General features: G+C 36.8%; 1 protein-coding gene across 1 annotated transcript; it reads right to left on the reverse strand.

Annotated features, from left to right (window-relative positions):
* Nucleotides 1–1,108: 1,108 nt before the first annotated feature.
* Nucleotides 1,109–9,246, reverse strand: LOC306882051 (transmembrane protein 254-like). The gene is made up of 4 exons (XM_079436484.1): nt 9,049–9,246; nt 3,568–3,671; nt 3,431–3,490; nt 1,109–2,450 (listed from the first exon to the last, which is right to left on the reverse strand). The coding sequence occupies exons 1-4, from the start codon at nt 9,127–9,129 to the stop codon at nt 2,327–2,329; spliced, it is 369 nt and encodes a 122-aa protein (XP_079292610.1). The 5' UTR covers nt 9,130–9,246; the 3' UTR covers nt 1,109–2,326.
* Between the last annotated feature and the right edge of the window lie 2,385 nt (nt 9,247–11,631).

Genomic DNA, 11,631 nt, shown 5'->3' on the forward strand with positions numbered 1-11,631 from the left:
CCTAAAAATAATGCATTAAAATGATTAAAGGCATTTAGCTTCATTGATGCAGTGCCTGATGATGCAGGACGCCTGACTGTGTGATGGAGTCTATTAGAATGCAGTTACAGAAGTCAAAAATTCAAGATATGAGTGCAAAAAATCACCCTCTTATATTTATATAATATGAAAATATAGTTTAGCAACATCATGCATGGATGTATACCAATATCCAGCAACTAAATTATCCCTAGCAATCATTTTGATGCTTTCAACTGATTTCTATTGAACTGTCAGCAACTGAACTGCAGCTCAAACTATTTCAGATCTAGTGAATTAAACTAAACTCCATCATAAAGCACAATGTTTCCATCTAACATGTGTTTTGAGCTGCAGCTCATCATATTAATGGAGTATTTCACTAGTTAGCAGTAAACCGGTTACCTCACCGCAATATCTTCCTATAGATTTGTGTTGGATGTTATCTTTGGAATCAATGGAAATATTGATATTCTCATTGTAAATATCATGTTTTAATTTCAGTTAATGTGATCAAACTAGCGAGCTGAGGCAGTAGTAGTGCTGACAGTGTCGTGTAAACATGACTGCTCCAATTGATTCAAACTCGTGACTCCAATCATTCAGTTCAAGAGATTCACTAGCAAAAACCATATATATATATATATATATATATATATATGAAGATGAATTCTTTTCACACCTGAATTAAAATTTTTATAATTTTTGAATTGTCAAAAGTTATCATTATGCACTTTATAAAAATATCTTGAAACAGATTTCTTCATTAGGGCCAGACACCCAGCGCTCTGATGCTGCTGTAATGTTGTTGGTTTTACATAATCAGAATTGTGTGATTATTGTCTGATAAATATGCTAACATAAGAGCTCTCTTTATGAATTATGAGTATGTTGGCTACCGTAGCTATAAATAAAGCACATGGATGGTGTGTAAACTCTGTCTCTGTGTTTGAATCCAGTCTGAAGGCGAATCAGATTCATTCACCCGCAGCTTAATCAATGAGTTCCTGTCAAAACTGCAAATGAAGCTTCTGTATTACAGTATTTTATGATGTGATTGTACATCGAATGACAGACGACACAAAACAAGTCAAATCAGTCAGTTTATTTTCCATCATTCAAACACTCAGCAGCACTAAACTCTGCGTCCTCTTGATCTGTAAATCACATCATAATCACTCAAACTCCAGTGAAACACTGCGGTTCTTAGGAATCGAACCCTCTACTGTGCCAAAAATAACCAACTGCACTTACAGCAGTGTTTCTAAACCTGCAGCGGCTGAGAAACACTGTTAGAGGAATGTTCTGTGTTCAGGATCCTGCTCTATCAACAGGGTTTGAGGAGCATCACAGAAAATCAGCACTGAAAATCACCTGACTCATGCTTACAGCAGCAGCAAATACAATGTTAAAGCTCATGAATTCTTCCTTTAAAGTGTATTTGAGCTGTAAACTGAGCAGACTGTAAACTGTCAAGCTTTCTCTATTCTTTTTCTATCCGTTATCTTATTATATAATTAAAAAATAAAACTTGCTACATGTACTAACGTGTACTGCGTTAAGCAAACTGAGACTTGCTTATCATTGCTTCTATTGTCCTCATTTGTAAGTCGCTTTGGATAAAAGCATCTGCTAAATGTAATCGACAAAAATCTGTATCGGCCAAGAAAATTGCAATCGGTGCATTTCTAGTTTCTTTGTAATTATTTGTGCATGTTGTAAATGTGGAGATTGTTTAAAAGCAGTTTTTTCAGTGTACTGGAGTAAATAAAGCTTATATGGAGGGCTCTCTGATTCTGTTGTACAGTGGGAAGTTTAGTCTGGATGTTTCTGGATGTTTCTGTATGTAACCTGTCTCTGAGCACACTTGTGTGAAAGTTACCATGTTTACTGGATTTACACGGCCATTACAGGAGGTGAGACATTAGATATACGGTAACTATACCAGTCGAGGTTAGTAAGTGATTGCATCACACTAGTCTGAGGTTAGCTTGTATAATTAGATGTTAATTGCTCTTATTTTGCACTGTAAGTGTCCGACTGCACCTGCACTGAGGTGCGAGCTGAAGTGATTTTCTGTGCTGACAGACGTTATGTCACTAATGCTGCTGATAGAGCTTCAGTACTGAACCAGGATCATGTAAACAAGACCTCGGATGTGACATTTAGCCTTAACTGAAAGGCTGTTCCAGAATCAGTGAGGTGGATGTGACTGTTCAAATATAACCTGCTGGTTGATAAATCCTCTGGAATATAAAGATCAGAGTCCTGCTGGGAAACGAGCTCCGGTGTCAGGCTGTGGTTTCTGTCACTGGCGTTTGGATCGGCCGTCCGGCTTGTATTTGAGCAGAAGACCCAGAGACGCAAAACCAAACAGGAACGTCTGAGCGAACCACAGCAAACGTGTGGATGTGCTGTCAATGCCTTTATCACTGCAGACACAAACACCAACACACTGATCAACACAGCCCTGCATCTGATTAGCCAGAAACATCTGGGTCAAAGTTGTGTACTTTCCTAAATTTTCACCCTCAGTTCATCTGAGATCAGGATGAGTGTGTTTGTTCATCAGGTTTGTAGAAATGTGTCTCTGCATCAGTGTCTCAGCAATGGATGCTCTGCAGTGAATGGGTGCCGTCAGAATGAGAGTCCAAACAGCTGATAAAAACATCACAATAATCCACACCACTCCAGTCCATCAGTTAACATCTGGAGAAGACAAAAGAGGAAACACATCCAGCATTAAGATGTTTTTAACTAAAATACATAGAGTCTGTAATCCATAATAACTCTTCCTCCAGTGAAAAAGTGTTCTGGTCTGAATCAGGAGAGAAATCTGCACAGATCAAGCAGCGTTTACAAGACAAAACAGCTCTAAACAAATATGTGACTGGATTTTGATGTGAGAGACAACAGGAGATGCACTTTTCTCTGGAGGAAGAGTTGTTATGGATTATGGACTCTATGTATTTTAGTTAAAAACATCTTAATGCTGGATTAGTTTCATCTTTTGTCTTCTCCAGATGTTAACTGATGGACTGGAGTGGTGTGGATTATTGTGATGTTTTTATCAGCTGTTTGGACTCTCATTCTGACGGCACCCATTCACTGCAGAGCATCCATTGCTGAGACACTGATGCAGAGACACATTTCTACAAACCTGATGAAGACACACACTCATCCTGATCTCAGATGAGAACATTTTCAACACATTTTAATCTTTGGCTGAACTATTCCTTTTATCTTCCTCTATCATTTATATAATTAACTCCGCTATTCCGTGAGTACAGTAAGTCAACAGCACACAGAATGATCAGTCACACATATCTGTTGGTCTGTACTGCCACCATGTGGTAGAAAAGATGAAACACCCTGATACTGTAAACTATCATAAAAACACCAGGTGTCTTACCTGCAGACCTTCAGTGCAAAAAGAGCCTCGAACAGATGGATGAGCCACGTCAGAAACCATCTGAAACACAGAAGGACACAGCAAACATCATCAGCGTCAGCTCTGAACTCAGCGTGTGAACGACAGCGCTCACTCACCCGTAATACAGCACAGGATAATGATAGTCCACCAAATGCTTGGCCAGAGCGCCCAGAGGACCCAGACTGCTGTATGGGACGTCCTGAGGCCAAAACACCGTCCACTGGAAACCAATGAAACACAATCACTGCAGAACCACAGTTACAGCCGAGTCACAAAACCAGCCACAATTAGCCTTTTTTACAAAAATCAGAAATTACGTCAGCGCAGGGTAAAGCTAGTTCCGTTACAGGTCTGCGCCTATTATTATTAGCATGCCCTTTTCTCAAATAATGCTTATCTTTCTGTTTTGTCTGTTTTCCAAGTTGTTGTTATATAGTCTACAAAGAAATAACATTGTACTTGTCTGTAATTTATATGGCCACTCAGACTGCTGACTCGTGAGATGATGCGCTCAACACGCTCCCTTTTTATCCAGGCTTTGATCTCCAGCACATCTGAGCATATTCTCAATTTCCCTTGAATCACCACATCATGATAAATTACTTAGCACTGAGTAGACCAGACACAGACAGTATTTTAAATCCATCCGCAAGCTTAATTTACATGTTCACAGACGGTTTTAGTATAAAACTAAGTTAAACACACATATACACTACTTTTTTTTTCCTTTTAGTATAGTATAACTTTATTATCCACCTAAGTGGAAAATTGTCTTTGGCTCACCAACACAACAACATACATAGTAAAATAAAATCACAATAACTAGACACATAACACACAGTTCATGCCTTACACACTGCTTGATTAAAAAGTTGCTGAATTAATTATTTTAATTGCACTGGGGATGAAGGACCTCTTAAACACATTTTTATTTGCTAGAGGAACTCTATTAAATGCACTTTGATATTTTTCTGCACAAACTCTACAGAAATTAATTAGTTTTTCATGCTTTCAGGGGTTAAACGCTCTGAAGGATTTTCTGTTTGTCATCAAGTTCATGATTCAGTCTTTTTATTTCAGCCTCGTGACTGCATTTGATATGAAGCATATTAAACTCAACATAATCCCATGCAATAGGAATAGTCATGTTTAATATGCATTTCCCAGGGCACATTATACAACGTACATTTAAGCCATCCTGTTAATAATGCAGAGGAGAGAAAGTACAAAATACAATATTTCTTTAATAATAATAATAATTATTATAGTGAAACAAATTCACGTGGAGAGTCATATGCACAGCCAGCACTAAATGCACAGAACGGCAAAACTAACTGAATTATAACTGCAACCATTTAGAATTAAACAAACTTGCATTTGATGACCCAAGCTGACGCAAAAAGTTACTTGTGAAATGTTTGCACTCTGTAAAGTACTAGCAGTTCAAGCATTTTCATAATATCTAATTCATAATAAAACACTTTGATTGTTGTTAAGCACGGCCGCTGTGGCACCAGTCCAGAAGCCAGAAACACAGAAGTGTGAAAAGGGCTAATCTCTTCTGTTAGGCTCCTCTGGACAGGCGCTTCCTCAACGCTTCTCCTAAAGGTCCATCACAATCACAGTCTGTGTTTAGCAGAAGACCAAATCATCTCTGATTCATCACGGTGGCAGCTGACGGCCGCATGATTTCATAAGGCATCCGTGGTGTATCTGGAGGTTTGTGTGGGTATTTTGTATAACTATCATTCTGTTATGTGGTTTAGTTTCAGCTGTTCAGAGACTCACAGATCTATATATAATTCTCTGTTATAGATCAGTGTATTATACTGACGCACGCTCACTCAATGAGCCTCGTTCATCAAACTGATTTCTCTGAAAAACATGAATAAATCTGATTTCCAAAGTAACTGATCACATATGTAATACGTAATCAGATTCCAAAAATTAAGTTCTTGTAATTAGACTATTACATTTTAAAATGCTTAGAATAAGAATACAGTTTTTAAGAATACACTTTTTCATAGATTACATGATTACTTGTTAATTGACTCAGTGGCAGTAAATTATTCATCATCTTTTTTCCTCTTAAATTTTCCTTTCTGAAATTCTACCGCTTTTAATACATTTGTAAAGTCTTCCATCTTTTCATTAGTTTACAAACCCCCTGTAGTTCATTCATGAATCCCTGGCATAATGTCATGTTTAATACACTTCATAATGTAGAATGCAATATATCTGAGGTCAAAAGTAATCTAAAAGTAGTCAGAATATATTACCTAATATGAGTAATCCAATAAATTACTGTACAAACTATAATTTGGGTCATGTAATTTGTAAGTAATTGCCCCAGCACTGTGTATATATACAGTATATATGAAGTTTATGTGCAAAAACACATAAACACACAACATAGTTTTTTTATGTTGTTTTTATTGTTTTATTTTGTTAGTTAGCTGTATTTGTTAGTTATTTTTAACCCAATCAAAATAACCCAACTGCAGTTTGATTGAGATTAATTGGAAGGCACAATGAAAAAAAACATGATTTTTGAAAATTGTTAAAAACGGACTGATCCGTTTCTGCAAATGAACTCTTCACATACAGTGGGGCAAATAAGTATTTGATACACTGCCGATTTCAAGTTTTCCCTCTTACAAAGAATGGAGAGATCTGTAATTTTCATCGTAGATAGGTACACCTCAACTGTGAGAGACAGAATATAAAAAACTAAATCCAGAAAATCACATTGTATGATTTTTGAATAATTAATTTCCATTTTATTGCATGAAATAATTATTTGATACAATAGAAAAATAGAATTTAGTATTTGGTACAGAAACCTGTTTACAGTTACAGAGGTTTCCTGTAGTTCTTGAGCAGGTTTGCACACACTGCAGCAGGGATTTTGGCCCACTCCTCCATACAGGTCTTCTCCAGATCTTTCAGGTTTTGGGGTTATCGCTGGGCAACACGGAGTTTCAGCTCCCTCCATAGATTTTCTATTGGGTTCAGGTCTGGAGACTGGCTAGGCCACTCCAGGATCTTGAAATGCTTCTTACGGAGCCACTCCTTAGTTGTCCTTGCTGTGTGTTTGGGGTCAATATCATGCTGGAAGACCCAGCCACGACCCATCTTCAATGCTCTTACTGAGGGAAGGAGGTTGTTGCTCAAAATCTCACGATACATGCCCCATCCATCCTCCCCTCAATACGGTGCAGTCGTCCTGTCCCCTTTGCAGAAAAGCACCCCCAAATTATGATGTTTCCACCTCCATGCATCACGGTTGGGATGGTGTTCTTGGGATCGTACTCATCCTTCTTCCTCCAAACACGGCGAGTGGAGTTTATACCTAAAAGTTATATTTTGGTCTCATCTGACCACATGACCTTCTCCCATGCCTCCTCTGGATCATCCAGATGGTCTTTGGTAAACTTCAGACGGGCCTGGACATGTGCTGGTTTGAGCAGGGGGACCTTGCGCGCGCTGCAGGATTTTAATCCATGACGGTGTAGTGTGTTACTAATGGTAAGCGTTGAGACTGTGGTCCCAGCTCTCTTCAGGTCATTGACCAGGTCCTCCCATGTAGTTCTAGGCTGATCCCTCATCTTTCTCAGGATCATTGATACTCCACGAGGCCAGATCTTGCATGGAGCCCCAGTCCGAGGGAGATTGACAGTCATCTTGAATTTCTTCCATTTCCTAATAATTGCGCCAACAGTTGTTTCCTTCTCACCAAGCGGTTTGCCTATTGTCCTGTAGCCCATCCCAGCCTTGTGCAGGTCTACAGTTTTGTCCCTAGTGTCCTTAGACAGTTCTTTGGTCTTGCCCATAGTGGAGAGGTTGGAGTCTGATTGATTGAGTGTATGAACAGGTGTCTTTTATACAGGTAACGAGTTCAAACAGGTGCAATTAATACAGGTAATGAGTTCAAACAGGTGCAGTTAATACAGGTAATGAGTGGAGGATAGGAGGGCTTCTTAAAGACAAACTAACAGGTCTGTGAGAGCCAGAATTCTTGCTGGTTGGTAGGTGATCAAATACTTATTTCATGCAATAAAATGGAAGTTAATTATTTAAAAATCATACAATGTGATTTTCTGGATTTTTTTTTTATATTCTGTCTCTCACAGTTGAGGTGTATCTACGATGAACATTACAGATCTCTCCATTCTTTGTAAGTGGGAAAACTTGAAATCGGCAGTGCATCAAATACTTATTTGCCCCACTGTATGTATGCATGCGTATATATATATATATATATATATATATATATATATATATATATATATATCTCTATCATCCAAAATAGAAGTTTTTGTTTACATAATATACAGTGTCCTCCAAAAGTATTAGAACAGTGAGACCAATTCCTTTATTTTTGCTGTAGACTGTAAACATTGGGGTTCATCAAAAGATGAATATGAGATGAGAGGTGAACATTTCAGCTTTCATTTACAGGTATTGTCATCTGGATCTGATACACAACTTAGAAGATGAACCCACCACACCATACATCTGTTCCTTCACTCCTGCCCTCTGGAGGTTGTTGCTGATGTCACTAACAGCTGTTTTAGGGTCTTTCTTTACAGCTGTCACAATGTTTCTGTCATCAACTGCAGATGTTTTCCTTGATCTACCCGTTTGAGGTGTTACTTAGTCCACCAGTGGTTTCTTTCTTCCTCAGGAGATTAATGGTTGTACTTGCTATTGCCAGTGTTTGTGCAATGGTTGGATTGATTTTCATCTTCTCTCAGCTTCACAATTGCTGGTTTTTCACCCATAGACACCTCTCTGGTTTTCATGTTGGTTACACGCCTGACTAACTATAAATGCAGTCTGCACGGATCTGAAACTGAGCGCAGACATTCAGTGCTATTTATTGTTTGAATAATTAATTAATAGGACACACCAGGGCAACGACACACACCTGTCAGGCACATGTTCAATACTTCTGGTAACATGAAAAATAGGTGGGTTCAAAGTTGTGTATCAGATCCAGATGAAAATACCTGGAAATAAAAGCTGAAATGTTAATCTCTCATCTCATATTCATCTTTTGATGAACCCCAATGTTTACAGTCTACAGCAAAAATAAAGGAATTGGCCTCACTGTTCCAGTACTTTTGGAGAGCACTGTATATGTGTACTTAGTTTATTTATTATGTGTGTATATATATATAAATACAGACACATACAGTATATATTTACTTATATTCTTATTTATATATAAATATTTAATACACAAACAACATTTTTATGGTTAATAGTTGTATCCATGGTAAATGTGTGGCTTCTACGGTTTTAATTTCATCTTAATTTTTCTAAATGTATTTTTAACAAATATTTTCCAGTTAATTTTTATGTTGTATGTTTTTCGCAGAAATCTCTCACACACACGATACAATAACAATTTATAAGATTAACATGTATATATGATTGTACTGCTGGTTATTTACTCTTCATCATCGTGGTATATTAGGTATATTCTCAGTTCATTCAGAAGTCAAACAGCTTTTCTGACAGTCATATCAAACATTATTAGTTTACAAGTTTGTCAAATTCTCCTCAGTGTTTCACTCAATAATTCATCTTACCGTGAAAAAACTGACAGAAACCGTCACGACCAGCATCCAGAACACACTGGATCTCCTGAAATACGACTCACTTCTGGCCATGATGAGGAATCACTAACCAACTAACCAACTAACTACAGTTAACTAGCACTAGTGTTCTCTCTGCGGTCTGTCTGTCACTTAACCACTGAGATCGCTCCACACAGGAAATGACGCACCGCCACACAAAATAACGGTCACGCATTTAAATATTACAAAATACAAGTTTTAAAAATAAAAAACCTTTGACGCTTCAGGCTATGTAATTTATTATTTTATGACTATTTTTCTACCTCATGTTTTTGTCAACCCTTTGTCAACGACACAAGCGTTATACTGTAGTTTAATTAGAGCTCGTGTCGCTGAATGATATCAACATTAAATCAATAATATACCTTTACAATGTTTTACACAAACAATCTTTAAAAACCTGTTACCAACATCTCAAAACCTCTAAAAACTAACAGGTTTGACGATTTCAAACGAATTTGTTCATTTCTAGCTAATAGTCAAGTTTACAAAAGTACATATTGTACAGTTTGAAAGCATTTTACTTGTAGATATTGATTATATTAAATGAAGGCAATGATTGACACTGTATGATGCCCCCCTCATAAATCATCAGAAATAGAACATGCCAGAAGTAAGATGATGATGAAGATGATGATGAAGATGAGGATGATGATGATGTAATCCAGAACTGATGACTCTTTATTCATTTATAAGAGTTTAACAGGCTGACAGGAAATCAGGGGACACCGAGAAAATCACTTATATTTAATAGAAAAAATGCATACTTATGCCAAAAACACTGTTTAACAATGAGACTATATTTGGAACAATCTGCAAATGTGATTTTTATATCATTTTGCAAATTAAAAGTCCTGCTGAAAAACAAAAATCATAGGGAGGGACAGGCCAAACCCCTTACCAGCATAAATGCTATTTAAAATAATATTTAATTGATTTTTATGTAATACATAGTATTGTTATGTTTTTAAATTGCACATTTATTTGTAGTTATATTAAATCTATTTTTGATGATTTCTTAGGGATGCATTTTCATGGAATGACCCAAATACTAAATAAATAATAATAAATAAATAAATACATCATTAAAATAAATCTATGGTTACTGTAGTGAAACCACGGTTAATTTTCGTAGTTATAGTGATACTTCTGTTTACTCACATTTGATGTTTATAAAAATATATATATTTTAAATCCAGGTAATTTTTAAGATATTTGCTTTACATGTTCAGTTGTAGTTACTCTAAATTATTATTTATATTTGATATATAATTTTTTTAAATGTAAAATATTTTTTATTACCTTATATGTCCAAAATGTAAAGAGTAAAGAAATTACTACACAAAACTTATTGAAACCAGCTGCATAAACTTCCAAGGAGTAACCAGTCTTACTATTCCAACACAAATAAGACCAATCTACCTTTTCATAACTGAATTTAAAAAGTTACACCAGTCTTGAAGAAAAAAATGAGATGACTCACTAAATGAGATGACTCACTAAATGAGATGACTCACTAAATGAGATGACTAACTAGATGAGAGGACTCACTAAATGAGAGGACTCACTAAATGAGAGGACTCACTAAATGAGATGACTCACTAAATGAGATGACTCACTAAATGAGATGACTCACTAAATGAGATGACTCACTAAATGAGATGACTCACTAAATGAGATGACTCACTAAATGAGAGGACTCACTAAATGAGAGGACTCACTAAATGAGAGGACTCACTAAATGAGATGACTCACTAAATGAGATGACTCACTAAATGAGATGACTCAATGAGAGGACTCACTAAATGAGATGACTCACTAAATGAGATGACTCAATGAGATGACTCACTAAATGAGAGGACTAACTAGATGAGAGGACTCACTAAATGAGATGACTCACTAAATGAGAGGACTCACTAAATGAGATGACTCACTAAATGAGATGACTCAATGAGATGACTCACTAAATGAGATGACTCACTAAATGAGATGACTCAATGAGATGACTCACTAAATGAGAGGACTCACTAAATGAGATGACTCAATGAGATGACTCACTAAATGAGAGGACTCACTAAATGAGAGGACTCACTAAATGAGAGGACTCACTAAATGAGATGACTCAATGAGATGACTCACTAAATGAGATGACTCACTAAATGAGATGACTCAATGAGAGGACTCACTAAATGAGATGACTCAATGAGAGGACTCACTAAATGAGATGACTAACTAGATGAGAGGACTCACTAAATGAGAGGACTCACTAAATGAGAGGACTCACTAAATGAGAGGACTCACTAAATGAGAGGACTCACTAAATGAGAGGACTCACTAAATGAGAGGACTCACTAAATGAGATGACTCACTAAATGAGATGACTCAATGAGAGGACTCACTAAATGAGAGGACTCACTAAATGAGATGACTCACTAAATGAGAGGACTAACTAGATGAGAGGACTCACTAAATGAGAGGACTCACTAAATGAGAGGACTCACTAAATGAGAGGACTCACTAAATGAGAGGACTCAC

The sequence above is a fragment of the Barbus barbus genome, assembly GCF_936440315.1.
Source record: "Barbus barbus genome assembly, chromosome: 16".
Taxonomy (NCBI): domain Eukaryota; kingdom Metazoa; phylum Chordata; class Actinopteri; order Cypriniformes; family Cyprinidae; genus Barbus; species Barbus barbus.